Source organism: Anthonomus grandis, chromosome 12, assembly GCF_022605725.1.
Source record: "Anthonomus grandis grandis chromosome 12, icAntGran1.3, whole genome shotgun sequence".
Taxonomy (NCBI): domain Eukaryota; kingdom Metazoa; phylum Arthropoda; class Insecta; order Coleoptera; family Curculionidae; genus Anthonomus; species Anthonomus grandis.
This window is the reverse complement of record NC_065557.1, coordinates 15,410,397-15,426,294: the sequence shown is the minus strand read 5'-3', so window position 1 is coordinate 15,426,294 and position 15,898 is coordinate 15,410,397. Positions and strand designations below refer to the sequence as shown.

At 31.2% G+C, this 15,898-nt stretch overlaps 2 protein-coding genes across 9 annotated transcripts in view; both read left to right on the top strand.

Annotated features, from left to right (window-relative positions):
* Positions 1–12,869, top strand: part of LOC126743372 (DNA ligase 4) — a 165,254-nt gene extending 152,385 nt beyond the window's left edge. For 2 of the 8 annotated variants that reach the window (XM_050450424.1, XM_050450423.1), the window contains 3 exons: positions 1,823–2,032; positions 2,173–2,319; positions 10,092–12,869. In XM_050450424.1, coding sequence (XP_050306381.1) covers positions 10,134–12,686 — 2,553 coding nt within the window. In that variant the 5' untranslated portion in view covers positions 1,823–2,032; positions 2,173–2,319; positions 10,092–10,133 and the 3' untranslated portion in view covers positions 12,687–12,869. Of the gene's footprint in view, positions 1–1,822; positions 2,033–2,083; positions 2,111–2,172; positions 2,320–3,094; positions 4,846–10,091 lie in introns of those variants that run through there. The other 6 variants (XR_007662849.1, XR_007662848.1, XR_007662847.1 and 3 more) reach the window with 6 other exon arrangements.
* On the top strand, positions 6,647–8,633 carry LOC126743331 (jerky protein homolog-like). The gene is made up of 4 exons (XM_050450368.1): positions 6,647–6,665; positions 7,481–7,866; positions 8,037–8,171; positions 8,232–8,633. The coding sequence occupies exons 1-4, from the start codon at positions 6,647–6,649 to the stop codon at positions 8,631–8,633; spliced, it is 942 nt and encodes a 313-aa protein (XP_050306325.1).
* Positions 12,870–15,898: the final 3,029 nt, after the last annotated feature.

The following is a 15,898-nucleotide window of genomic DNA, read 5'->3' as shown; positions in this document are numbered from 1 at the left end:
AATGATTAATAAAATTAACATTGCCCTGGAACGCATAGATTTATATCTCCGGGAAAACAACCTATCCTTATCGATTAATAAGTGTGAAGCAATGTGGTTCACTAGAGGGAGAAAAAGTGTCACCCCACCTCCCATACAAATTAATAATTCAGTTATCCCCTTTAAACAAAACGTCAAATATTTGGGAATAGTATTGCAAGAGAATCTAAAGTGGCCACCTCACATCTTAAAAATTAAAAATAAAGCAAAAAAGTCACTGAACGTCCTAAGAGCATTGTGTAGAGTATGGTGGGGTGCAGACCCAAACACCCTCTTGACTGCCTTTTTTGCTTTGGTACAATCTCATCTAGATTTCGGTTCGATATTTTTTAAACCATGTGCAGGAACGGCTCTGAATGGATTGGACGTGGTGTTTTACGAGGGCTTACGCATATGTATGGGATGTATGCGCTCTACGCCCAGAGTGGCATTGTTAGCGGAAGCATCTATGATAGACCTAGAATACAGGAGAAAACTACTGGCTTTCAAACTAATTTCGAAATTTTTATTAATTACAAATCACCCTATTATTCAAATCATAAATAATATTAGATCTAAAATAATACATAGACCTGAGTTTTGGAATAACAATAAAACTCCATATCTAGTGACTGCATTTCAAAGCTACAGACCATACATAACCTTACTCTATAGAGGAGAAAAATTTCCATGTTACGAAATCCCCTTAAACATTCTAAGTGGGTCTCTAAAAATTATAAAATGTAACTTAAAAAAGGGAGATATCATGACAGGAAATAAATTTATAGACGAAACCAACAACTTAAAAATCCGCTATACATTTATTTATTCTGATGCTTCAAAAAAGGGCAAGAGGGTGGGATTTGGCATATCTATCCCATCCTTGAACTATAGATTCTCGTCACGTTTACCGGATAACCTTAATATTTATAAGGCCGAAATAATTGCTATTCATGATGCTGTAGAAACCGCTATCAAGCAACAAATCAAGAGAGCAATAATATTTTCAGACTCAAAAGGTGCAATTACAAAGCTCAGTGGCTCTTTTTTTACAGCAAACTCTGAATATTGGGTTCTTAAAACTAAAAGATTAATTGCCATGACTAACAACAATGGCTATGATATTAGACTGTCTTGGATCCCAGGACATTCAGATATACCAGGCAATGATGAGGCAGATATTCTGGCCAAAGTGGGAACTGATTTAAACATCCCTAGAAGAATGCTCTATGATATTCAGGATATATTCAACATTCTAAAGCAGGAAATAATAAATACATTTAGGGACAAGTGGAAAATTTTAGTGTTAAACCATCATCGCAGATATGCTAGGGTACAACCCACATTTACCAACAAAAAATGGTTTGCTAACTTGAACTATAAAGACAGAAGACATATCACAACAATTATTAGAATGCGTACAGGACATTGCTTGACTAACTCCCACCTTTATCGAATTAACATAAAAGATAACCCTTTGTGTGATTGTGGTTTATGGGACGACTTGGACCACATTTTCTTTGAGTGCCCAATTAATCGCGTTATTAATTTTGACCTATATAAGATCTTTGTATCAAAGAAAGGAGTATCACCATTATCTATGACTGACATCTTATCTGCTCCGGACGATGAAACAATAGAGATAATCATGCGATTCATAAACATTAACCAGATTAAAATCTAAAGCTCAACTTTCCAATAACCTTGAATTATCCTATAATCCTGCCTTAATTGCTTGTTTTAGTGCATTGGTGTGGTCATATATTCCCTCTGTTGTATCACTAATATTCCTCCTGTTTTACAGCCTTAAATAGAAACAGAATACGCCTAGAGGCCCAACCATAAGTTGTATTTCCTTATCAAAGAGTTACAGTGCAGCAAAGTATCCTGAGACTCCTACATGGTCCAGAGCCAGATAAAGTAGGATCTCACACAAATCGGGCTGGCAATTGCCTTGCAGCAGAGCCATCAAGTCAACAAGACAAGACAAGACATAACCTTAAAAACGAGTGAGGTTAGCGAATATTTATTTATTGACTTTACGTTACTATGTTTTATGAATATTTCTGAACTGATCAACCTGGGCATAACAGTGAATAAATATTTACTAAATTTATTTTTGATTTAGTTGTTGACATTTTTTTTGAATTTTAGGTATGCCATACTAAAATATGTATCAAACGTTAAAATCAAAATTTTAATGTAAAAATGGGAAGAGAGTAATATAGTCATCAACACTTATTTTTTCTTACTAAAGGCAAAGCCAAAACATAAGCAGGACCTTAACTAGGATACTATATAGTGAGTATTAATTAGCATACGTTAAAATACAAATATGCCCAGCCAATCAGAGAAATTGAGAGTGGAGCAGCACTGCTGATCCTTTCGTGAAAGTTCGTACGTCAAATTTCGTTGCCGATTAGCTACGGAAATTGAAAATCAAGGCATTGGTTTTGTTTAACTTAACCTATATTGCAGATTTTATTTGCTTTGCTTGCTTCCTAATAATTGATTTAATTATCAACAATTATATCAACTTTGCGACTATTTGAGTGAAAATTCATAGTGTATAGTGTTGAGTGTTTACTCCATTATCTATACAATCCATATCTGTGCTGGTTTTGGGCTCAAAAACAAACAATTTAGTATTTGATTTTCATTACCTTTCAATAAACTTGCCAGTGTGTTTCTTAGTGCATAATTTCCTTCCACTTAAACCAGTATTTGCACTTATCTGTTGCTGTCTGTTAGACAATTATGGCATCACTAAGGTAAGATACATATAATTTTTTTAGCTCTAATTTGAATAATTATTTATTTTGCAGTCAACAAAATGCAATCTGTGAAGTTTGTGATAAGGAATTTTCAAGCACATCTACCAGAAACAGGCATTGGAAACAGTTTCACCCTGAATTTGTTGGGAAGGAACAAATAAAACACATTATATGTCCAATGTGTACTAATGATATCCAGACATTTTCATATTTTTTATAAAAACTGTGTTGAAAACACGTTTCAACAAACATTTGCTTGATATTCACTGTAAAACTGTCAAAGAATCAATTTTAAATTTTAGGAATTTTGAAGAATTCACATCTTGGAGGGCACAAGATAATAGGGAAGTAGATTATGCTTGTCAGACCCGAAACAAGTTTAAGAATGGGGAAGAACAAATATTTTACAATTGCAACAGTAGCGATATCAGAGGTTGTACAAAGTCTTAGTCATCATTATCAACTAAACATACATAAGTATGTTTAGTTGAGTTTACTTCTAGGATTTAATAGCGCATGCAAAGTGAGAAGTCTGGGGGAAGCATTCGCATTCAAGGAACATGTCAACAAGACCAAACTCAAATAGCTATCAGCATAAAATTGTAATAGAAGCCCATAACAAAGCCGAAAAAATGAATGGTAAGGTAGAATTTTTAGAATTTGTAAAATTTAAAGTAGTAAGTGTTTTGGTAAGTGGTAAGTTCTATGTTGTGTCTTGTCATGAACTATGTGATGAGCAATGTCGCACTGGATACTGTAACATCTGTAAAATATGTTTTCATAAATACAGATGTGACTGTCCAGAAAATTCTGTCAAAACAGTACTTTGTAAACATATACATGCTGTAGCCATTTTTGAGCAGAGGAGCGAGTTTGTTGTAGGTTCCCCAACTGTGAGTGAAGAGGAAGAGGATAATGTTTTGTTTGTTGATCAACCACAACTAGCCAAATCAATTATTAGGAGGATGTAAACCATTTTATTCAGGAGAGTTCGAAAATGAAAGTCAATAGTTCTGCAATGGACTTTGAAGAAAATCGAGAAGTAGTTTGAGTAACCTATAAGTTACATTTTTATTACATCGGTTATACTTATTTTAAGATTGCATTGCAAGAAATTTGTAGCTATTGTAGAAGTTTAGATAAAAATGCATTTGCCAGAGTTATGGCTGTAATCAACAAATTTAAAAAAAAAGAAGTGGAGGAAGAAAATTCTCAGGGCATTGAAAAGAAAAGAAAAATTGAGAAACAAATGTACTATCCAAATAAAAAACAAGCTAGATTTCTTTGTGTATTTAATGGCTAGATAATATTTGAATTGTAGCTATTTTTTTATGTTTGTATAGCTGTGAAGTTAACAAAAATAGGATGTGGTATTTTATATGATGTTTTGTGTTATAATCAGTATAATATAACTAAGTATATTTTTTTGTAAGGTTTTGGTGCAGGTTTCAAATTGTAAATACAAATTTTATGTAAGAGGTCATATACATAACTAGGTATAGTTTTTGTAAGGCTTAATTTGGTGTAGGTTTCAAATTGTAAAAATAAATTTTAAGACGTCATAGGTGTTGGTTTCTGTATAACTATTTTTATATCTTTTATTTTAAGACTAAAAATGTTAATATTTAACTAATCATTTTCTATTACATTTTCTTTGCTATGTTTTTAATATTTTTTAGGGTGCAGAAAAGCTAATTGGATTAACTTGAAATTGACATGGAACGAGGGGGAAGATCCCCTGTGAGTATATATTTATTAATTAAAATGTATACAGAGCAGTAATTTTTTTTCATGTTACTATTGAATGGAAGTTTGAATGGTTTGGGCTGTATATACATGACCAGCAGAGATGATAAATAATAAGCTAAAGAAGTGCGAGTCTACATACTATATATCAGATTAATACATTTAGCCTCTTTGCATTTAATTTTGAGGTTGTTGATATTAAAAGTACCATAAATTATTATATTTAAATAGCAAATAAATTTATAGATTTTTTATTATTTAAAATAAACAAAGTTTATAATTAAATTAAAAATATAATTTCTACGTTTTTTTTGTTTTCTGTTCTTATACTTTGACTTTTTAGTCATATTTACCCTTTATCCAGCTTTTCCAACCATATATATATACTTCATATCAACCACTAAAGTATAATGTATAGAATATGTATAGTGGTAGTGGACAATTAAAAATAATTAAAATAATATACTTTCAAATAACTATTGACAATTATTATATTACTAAGGTGCATATTAGAATTATGACATAGAGATATGTAAAAATGAGAACTTTAAAATGTTAACCATATATTGTTAAAAAATTTAATTGCCATTTATTTTTATTTTCTAACTTTTTTATTTATCCACCTATTAACCAATGAATTTATCAGCTCTACACACCAATTTAATTTCGTATCACCTCATTTTTAATATTTAACTATATAATTTTAACAATAATAATTAAATAATTCATACATTGCTCTTACACGTACCGCTATACCAAATGATTAACAAATTTCGTCAATAAAAGAGATAATTTGCTATAAAAACCAAATTTGGCAAGTATTTATAAAATATTTTTAAAATAATAATTAATCACATGCTGTAAATATTTAAAAAAATCAATAATCCATTTACTAATAATAGCTAAAATATCTTTTTATTAAATGTTTTTAATGCATATTGCACTTTTCTTCATCTAAAATATATACGCATCATAAAAACCTAATTATATATAAATATGAATAGAAAAACTCTACATACATTGAAAATTTCCTATTTTAAATTTGGCGGTTCGCATACCACGCCCTCGCGGATGCCGAAGCGCTCTCATTGGCCAGGCATATTTGTATTTTAACGTATGCTGTATTAATTAAATTGTGGTAATCAACTTATAATAAGTAAATAATTTAATATCAAAATTTGTAATAAATATTAAGCTTAATTGACCACAGTTTGGCACAAACAATCCCCATAAGAAGGGTATATATAATCAATCAAGTAGAATAAAAATATCAAATAATACTTCAACTTTAATTGATGTTATTATCACTAATAATAACTTGGATTATATAAAATATTGGCTTCCTACCTATTCCACCCACATTCAAACACTGATCATAATTTTGTTTTACTTAACACTGTGGACTACAAGCAATATCATATTTTTAATGAAGTTAAGTAAAGCATTAAAAATATTTAAAAAATAAAACTTCAAAATTTTAATGAAACACTCTATTATCTGAAAAAAAAAAGTTTTTTAATTTAATTTCAATAAATAACAATAATCAGATGTTTTGGAAAAATATTAGTAAACTTCAACTGTGCAACAATAACTCTTTTGATCTACCTGTTAAATTTAAAAATGCAAATTTAATTAAAGCCTTTTTTTTGAATGCAATAATAAACCATAATATTTAGAACATTTCCGATACTGAAAGAAATTTCTATCTACAAAATAAATGTCCTGATATTCCAAATAACTTTAATTTAAAGCTAGTTGGTGAAGAGCAACTTAAAAAGATAATCGTTTGCATTAGCTTTAATGCTGTGGGTGTAGATGGGATTTCTATTAGGAACTCCATTTACATATATAATTAACTCCTGTATATTAGACAATACATTCCCAGCATTAAGCAAGCTATTATTAAATCTATTTACTTACAAAGTTAAAAATCCAGATTATTTAAAGGATTGAAGGCCAATAAGTATAAGGCCAGGTCACTCTAAGATTTTTGAAAAATACATTTTTTAGCAAGAATTTGTCAATGCTAATTTGATAATTGCTTCAACTTAGTCAGGCTACAAAATAACAATGTAACATGTAACAGCACTATAACAAGTTTAGTAAATATGGTCAATGATATTGAAAGTATGAAGAAGATAAATTAACTGCCTGTATGGCTGTACGAGATTTCAGAAAGCCATTTGATACCATTGACTATACTATGATTTTGGCTAAATTTAATTTTGTTGGTTTTTCTCAAACTCTTACATTTTTTGAACTCAAATTTAAAAAATGTGTTATTGTCAATACAGTAGACTCGCGTTATACTGAACACACTGTGAACTATTCTAAATAGTGAACAGAAATTTTTTCCTTAATGTATTCTGTCAAGTGAACAAATTGATTCTCGAAATAGTAAACCCAATAGTTTTATTAGGCAAACCAACAAGTTAAGACAAGAAAAAGATATTAAACGGTTTGTCTCTTTTCGGGCAATTAGTTTTCTTTATTATTTGGGTGCAGTAGGTCGCGTCACGCCGTCAGAATAATTATGGCAAAAATTAGAAAGCATTTAACCCTAAGCGATAAAGCCAAAATATTAGAAGAATTAAAGAAAGGTGTCGGAGTGACCGTTTTGTCTAGACAATATGGTGTTGCTAAATCCACTATATGCGCGATTCGTCACAGAAGGATAAAGATTTTGAAACAAGTCAACAGTACTTTTACAGGACCTGGAAAAGCGAAAACTTTGAGACAATCATCAGAGTGTCCTAGAATGGAAAGCTTTATATAAGTGGTTCTTAAAAACAAGGGAGAGAAATTTTTCGGTAACTGGTTTAACGATCCAAGAGAAGGCCAAGTTACTTCACAGTCAATACAAGGAATCTCCTTCTTTTAATGCGAGCAGTGGTTGGATGCAAAAGTATAAAAAACGTTTTGAAATACGCTAACGATTTCAGGAGAAAAATTATCGTCAGAACCCGAGCTTGTTGATCCTTTTAAAAGAACTTTACGCCTAAAAATAAATGAGCTTCAGCTAACAAAAGAACAGATTTACAAGGCCGATGAAACTGGTTTGTATTGGAAACTTCTGCCCGGAAAGACATATGTAGCTCGCGAAGAAAAAACTGCCCCAGGTAGGAAAACCGAGAAACAAAGAGTGACCTTTCTAGCATGCACAAACGCGGCAGGTACTCACAAAGTGAAACCATTAATTATTGGGAAAGCAAAAAATCCACGTTCGTTTCGAAATTTTAATTGTCCCGTTCATTATAGAAACTCCAAAACTGCTTGGATGACGGCAGCAATTTTCAAAGAATGGTTTCACCGAATGTTTATTCCTGAGGTAAGTTTTGTCATAGGAAGACGTTTTAAATTTTTCCATCTTTGTATCTCGAGAATTAGATAAAAAGGTTTCAGTCCTTTTGGACTACGATTTTTACAAATTTACGCCCTTTTTTTATTCCTTTTAAGAATTTAAACTGCACATTATTCTAGCATTTATTCTTGTCTTAGGTTACGGAATTCCTACAGAGCCAAACCCTTCCAGTTAAAGCCATGCTTTTGTTGGACAACGCAGCCAGCCATCCACCTGCAGAACAGCTAAGCAGTGATGATGGTTTCATTTTCACTGTTTATATGCCACCTAACGTTATTCCGCTAATCCAGCCAATGGACCAAAACGCTATTCGTCTGACAAAACTATTTTAGCGAAAAAATTTGTTATCACAAATTATTGGAACTAACCAGGATATCGGAGATGCTCTAAAACATATTTCGTTAAAGGACGCCATTCTAAATTTGGTTTTGGCGTGGAGAAATTTAAGGCCTGAAGTTATAGAAAAATGCTGGCATAATTTACTTTTACCATTAGCCGACGAAGTTGACGATGAGGAAGATAACATCCCCTTAAGTGTTTTACGGAGCCGAATAAGAAATGAAGACATTGACACAGTGAGATCAGAAATCATTACTTTATTGCAGACTTTTAATCCAGAAGTTCATATTCAACCTATTGATGTAGATGATTGGAATAAAGATAACTTACCTGACACAAAAGAAACTAATGACCAAAGTGAAAGTGATGGAAACAAGTACAAGAAGAAATGGTAGTAAATAAGGATCGAGTGACAACAAATTCGGAAATAAAGTCGATTAACAACATCCTTCAATGGGCCGAAGAAAATGAAGATAAAGTGGAATATTCTAGTATACTCGTTTTACAAAACTTAAGGAATACGATGGTGCAAACAGGACTAAAAACAAAAAAGCAAACAAAAATTACTTCATTTTTTGAAAAAATAGATTAGATTGCCGGTTTTTTATTTTATTTTAATTACATATGTAATATTTTTTCTGTTTCGCATTAATAAAGTTAGTTTTCTAAAGACAAACGTTGCTTTAATACGTACATTAAAAAAAAATTGATAGAGTGAACAAATCGATATAGTGAACTGGATGTGAATTAATTAGTTCACTATATCGCGAGTCTACTGTATAAACATAGAAGTTGTAGACAAAGCCAAAACATAATATAATTTACAGCAATTAAAATAAGTTACAAAAAAATAGCTTAAAATATAAATCATAATGATACTTAAATGCTCATAATTAAAAAATGCCTTTAAATTATAGTTAGCTTACTGGTAAGAAATTGCTGTTTTCATACATAATAATTAAAGAAAGCAAAAAAAGAGCCAAATTAAAACTGTCCTGACCCAATAAACATAACACCACTTACAAATTATAGTGCTAACAGTCATAATTAAATAAAAAATTAATATACAAAACAGTACAAAAAAAAATACAAAAAACAATATAAAAAACTTGCAGTCATACATCAGTAACAAAATACCTAAACTAAAATGTTCCACACCCACATCTAAAAACTTGAACAGAACCTTTACATATTATATTTCAAGGGTATTAGTGTTGATTGAATATTTGGGTAAATATATATATAAATCCCCCAAATATCCAATCAACGGTATTAGTATTAAAATTGGTCATTATAACATTCCTGAATGTCTATAATAATCCTGAAATCTATGAATAATAGGCTCTCGCATAAGTAAGCTTTTGACTTCCCCCTTAAATTCCTTTATTCACTTCATGTTTATATTTTTTTTAAAACTGTTCTGTTTCCAAAAACAAACTGTTTCCAGAATAATGCATACTTAAATAATAGATGTCAAGCTGTTGTGATACATTTGGAGAGCAGTCTGTCATGTTATGTGATTGTCTATTAAATTTACAACTGTGTATCAAAGTGTATCTATCCTGTAATTCAGTCTAATTAATGTTACTTAAATTAAAACGCAATGTTGTCATAATTAATGCTTATTAGCTTGAATAAATGAGTTTGAATTTGAATTTAATTCCCTGTATTGTCTTTCAGGCACCAATGATTTAAATTACAAATATAAATTATGTAGAACTCATTTCATTGTGTATAACAGTTATATAAGTACTTCTGGTAAACCTAATTCGATGCAATTTTAAGTCTATTATAGTTGACCAAACCTGCATTATATAATTATATATGCCTTATATATTTTTTATTTCTTTTAGGAAAGTTACATTGTGAGTAAATACAAAAATACCTTAACCAACATGGAATTCAAAATGATTTGCAGCATATTTGAAGACATTAGAAAGGCCAAAACTCCAGTAGATAAGGGAAAGATTTTAGAAGAATATTTTAGAAACATCCGTGGAACTCAACCAAAGGCGAACATTTTCGCACTGATGCGGCTTATGGTGCCAAAAGTTGACCGTGAAAGAAGCTCCTACAGTCTAAAGGAATCCAAAATAGCAAGAGTTTTGGTTAAATTAGTTGCTTTACCACCAGGCAATGACAAAAATATATTAACTAAATCATATTTAATGTCTGGACAGGCCAGTGATTTTGGGGACGTGGTTTATTCAGTAATAAGGAAGTATTTTAGCAATGCTAAGACCACATTAACCGTAAATCAACTAAATGACAGTCTTGATAAACTAGCAAATAGAAGCAATGAAGCTGAAGCTGAAGAACTTTTAACCAACTTGTTTAAAAAATGCGCTCCAGAAGACTCAAAATGGATTATAAGAATTATATTAAAAGACCTAAAGTTGGGTATTGATGGTAATAGAATTTTAAGAAGTTACCATAAAGATGCCGCCGATTATCTTGCTTCTAACAACAATTTAAGGAAAGTGTGTGAAGACCTTTATGACTTAAATGCAAACATGCACGAGTTTGATATTAAGGTATTTGAAGCTTTTCGACCAATGTTGTCGAAGAGAGTGGACGCTGCTGTTTTTAAAAAACATTTTGCAGACGGTTCATTGTATTATACTGAAAATAAATTTGATGGTGAACGATTTCAGTTACATATGGACAATGGAATGTTTAAGTATTTTTCAAGAAATGGATTTGACTATACGAACATTTACGGGTCAACCGTGAATGAGGGAATATTTACACCTAAATTACAAAATGTATTTCAACCATTTGTAAAAAGAATCATTTTAGATGGTGAAATGATGCTCTGGAACACTATTACTAATAAATATGGATCTAAGGGAATGGACTTGGATGTCAAGAAGCTTAAAGATAATGGTAAATATCAGCCATGCTTCTGTGTTTATGATATAATTTTGCTCAATGATAAGATTTTGACTAACAAGCCTTTGAAAGATAGATTAAGTTTACTAGAGCGGGCCTTTAAAGAACAAATTCCAGGGACAATAATTTTAAGCAAAGTAAAAATTGTTAGTTCCCGTCAAGAAATTATTGATACATTAAATGCGGCCGTTGAAGTGGAAGATGAGGGCATAATAGTTAAAGAACCAAATTCAATTTATAAATACAGCGATCGCAATAGTGGCTGGTATAAAATGAAGTTGGAGTATTTCCAAGATACTATGAATGACTTGGATTTAATTTTGATGGGAGGGCAGTACGCGAGTTCCACCTCCAATCAGTTAAATTCTTTTATAGTAGGTGTTAAGTCGGGTACTACGAATGAAGGCAAACCAATTTTTTTATCTTTTGGCAAAGTAAGTAGTGGTTTAAATGACATTGAATTAGATATGATAAATGATAAGCTAAAGACTGTTGGCAAATTTTTTGATAATAATCATAGCAGTTCTTTACAATTTGGAAAAGAGATCCCGGACTATTATATAGAACCAGAAAACTCACTGGTTTTTACTGTTAGAGCGTCAGAGCTTACACGGGCCAATAATTTGGCTTACAGAACTTCTTATTCTCTCAGATTTCCTAGAGTGGTGAAAGTTCGAATGGACAAACCAGTCGTAGATTGTCTGGATATAAATGAACTTTTGGAGCTGACTAATAAAAATAAAGCTGTGATAAAACTTAATAAAAGAAATATAGAATTGGAAGAAATCCTTCAAATTAAAACTAGACAAGTAAAAAAGAAACCCATAAGCGTAATTCATTTCGAGGATTCCAGAAAGGTTACTGACTTATTTGAAGGATACACGTTTTACGTTTTTAATGGTTCAGCATTATCATCGAGAGATAAAACGGAGGCTGTTATAGGCAAAGCAGGAGGAAATGTTCGCTATAAGCTTGATAATAATATAGATATCGTCTTGGTAGGCACTTATGATTCAAAGGCTAAAAAACTTGCCAGTAAAAAAAGTCATTTTGATGTAATAGACGTTTCTTGGTTATATAGAGTGATTCAAGAGGGAAATCTATTACCTTATAAAACTAAAGAAATATATTGCCTAGGCACAAATATCAAAAACTGTTTAAGTGATGAAGTGGATAGGTATGGGGATAGTTTTACCGAGAATGCAACTATAGAAACTTTAAAGCACAGTTTTGAAATAATGGAAAACCTGAATGAAACTCCTTGTTTTACAGGAATGCTTAAAATAATAGGAAGAGATTTTGGATATTACGTGGCCTATTTCGATAGATTTTTCGAGATAAATAATAAGGAATCTAAAGTGATTTACGATTCTTTAGAAGACGAACTTGAATTTCGCTACTATTCTGGGAAAGTTTGTGATGAAATTTGTAGGGAAACTAATGTTATTATTATCAATGATAGTGAGAGAAAGGACTTTATTGAAACATTTCTAATTAGCATTGATAGAAGTGATATAGACATTCAAAATAGAAGTTTTATTTACGAATATGAGTGATTATTAATTACCAAAATAATTGGAATTAATCTTAACGTAAGCAGTAAAGTATTAATTTGTTACATTTTACATGTGAAAGCTATACCTTTTATAATCTGTGATAATATTGTCTTTTTATTAAGCCTCAAAGCTGGCCATGGTATTTATATTTTATAACTAATAAAATTTATTGCAAGTAGTCAATTGTGATTTTTTTTTAGATTTAGTGTATTTTTTCTACTGCAGAATAGTTGAGGTTTCGACATATTTCATCTTACAGTGTTTGCAATACCAGGTGGTATAAAACGAAGTTAAGAGTTTTTCCAAGATGCGATTTAAATTTTATTCTAATGGGAGGGCAGCAAACCAGTTAAACCTCTGATTAATTAATAGTTCTCTTATGGTATGTGTTAAATCAGTTATTACAGATGAAGGCAAATCAATGTTTTTATCTTTTGGCAAATTGAGTTGTGGTTTAAGTGACGTTGAAGTAGACATAATAAACTGCAATGTTCACTATAAATTTGATAATATAGATATGGTCTTTGTTATGATGCAGAGGCTAAAAAATTTTTAAGTTAAAAAAATAATTTTGATGTCAATAAATAGTGATTCAAGGGGGAGATCTATTACCCTTTGAAACTAAAGAAATTTATTATCTAGGCACAAATATCAAAAACTGTTTAAGTGGTGAAGGGGATTAGGTATGGGGATTGTGTTACTGAGAATACAAAAGTCGACGTCCTTTGGTCTTCAATTTGGTCATAAATACCATACTAATACAAGTGCAAAAACCTTCTATCGAAAGGGCCAGAACGACTGCAAGAAATAGTTTGTAGTGCCCTAGAAATGGATTTAACACGATCAAGTAGTGTTATAGAGAAACTGGGTATATATGAACCATAAAACTATTACTAGTTTTTGGAAAAAACATAGGTACAAATGCTTAAGATATTTCAAAATTTAGGCGATATTTCCAGAAGACCAATTGCTAAAGCGAAGAATGGAATTTTGTTAAACCAGGATGGAAAAAGCAAATGAAAATGAGGAATTTTTGAGAGGAGGTATTCTATTTTCAGATGAATTTTCTTTTCCATGATATGGGATAAAATCCGTCCGTTGTTTGATATTGATCTCTTGAAAATCAGCACAGAAGTTTTCGATTCCGTACTCAGTATCCTCAAAAATTAAATATTTGGGTATAAATACCTTGCAAAATTTGGTTTTGCAGCATCTTATTGCAAATAGACCTGGGATTGGTCTATTTGCAACAAGACGGCTGATTTACTCGTAATGCGGTGAATTTTTAATAAATACTTTTTCTAACAGTTTTAATAGTATGACTGCCGATAGATTAAATAGCTTTTATTTTTGGGGTGATAAGGAGACAATTTACAAACACGAATTTAGACCAATACATTTAGAGGAGTTGTGGGGGAAAACTGTTGAATGTGCCAATTCCATTTCATCAGAAACTCTTTTATAAGTACGAAATGGCTTTTATAATAGGTTAACTTATTGTCTAGTTAAGAAAGGAGGTCTGTTTGAGCGTTCTCATCATTTCTGTTGTACGGTAAGGAAGTCTGTTCCTGGAGCCTTTCGGTTTTTCATCTACTTTAGTGCCATTCTTAGCTCTGCAGTATCAATTTTCGGATATTCTCGGAGCTCATATTTAGGACTACCTATCTGGTCCTGGTTTGTCTTAGGTACCGATTGGCTGTTGACTTCCTGATAGCTGGAGTGTGGATGTGATTTGTTGTCTCTCTGTTCCAACTTGTCGTTGTTGCTTCTTAATTTTGAACATGAGCATTACTTTTCGTTCTTTTTGACCGGAAGACTTTCATATTTAAGTTGTGTTCTATGGCTTCTTAATTGTATGATCTTCCTGTTAAGGGATCTTAGGTCTTTTTTAATATTTGTTTGTCTAGTTCTTGGTATCCTTTTAAGGCTTCGTGTGTTGATGAAAAAAACTACATAGCCTTCTCAATAAATATTAAAAATAAAATCTTTTAGCAATACTTCTGAACTCTAAAACTAATGGAATAATCGGTGAAACCAATAAAACTAAATATGTTGGAAAGATTTAAAAAAATCTGAAAATACAAAAATTTTATTTTCTACGAGAAATACTGGTTAAAACAAGTACCGTAACATGGGGATACTTTGATACATTTTTTTCTACATTTGGGATTCTAGCTACTCTAATATGGTTTTACAGTAATTAAAAATAACCTTAGCAATCGGTTTTATTTGATAAACATCCAACAAATAAATAAACTTTGAAAAACTACATATTTTCAGGAAAAAAAATAAAAAATCATGTCATCAAAGATATACTTAAGTTGGGGATACTTTGATCATCAATTTATTTTGTATGGATTTGTAAAGTAACCCCTTTTAAAAAGTGCCTTGAATTAAAAAAATGTTTTTAAATTCTAGATATAGGCTATGCAAAAAACAAAAACTTAAAATAAGACCATTTTATTATTAAAAATAGTTTTCTGTTAATAAATAATAGAAATAAAAAACTCGCTTTACTTAGAAAAATATATTTAGCAGTTACATATTATTGAGCATAAACCGTGTCAGAAGTATTATCTTTGGACACCGCAGCCCTCGCTTTTTTTTATGTTAGTAGCTAATCTTTGCCCGTAAGAGTCTTTGTGCCTGTTTAGAAGACTACTTATATGTCCAATCAAAACCAGGAATATTGTTTTTAAATTGATTAACAACATCACCCTTTTGGTCTAAGTAATACTTGGCTAGCATCCTTATGTCCATGAGACTTAATGGAAATCCCCAGTCTGCACATTTTGAAGCCGCCTTCAGTATTGCTATTTCCTCGTGTTTGGTAAAAATAGTGGGACGACCTGGTTTACTAATATATTTTCCCTTGTACTTATTATAGAGAGTTCCAAAAGGAATATTAAATTGCTTTGAAGCTTCTCGTATTGAGCATATACCATCCACCACTACTTTCAATGCATGCTCCAGCTTTTCAGGGGTATAATTTATATAATGTCTGCTTCCCAGCACCCTTTTATGCTCGCGAGGCATTTCTGGTAAGAAAAAAAAAATAATTTAATAATTTCTGGAAAGATAATTATAATATATGTTAATGGGGCAACTTTGATCAAGCGATCAATGTTACCCCGTGGAACAAACATGGTTCTATAAATAACCCTTAACTTAAATTTCACTAAAATCTTTTTGAAATCTACTAAGTAATACAC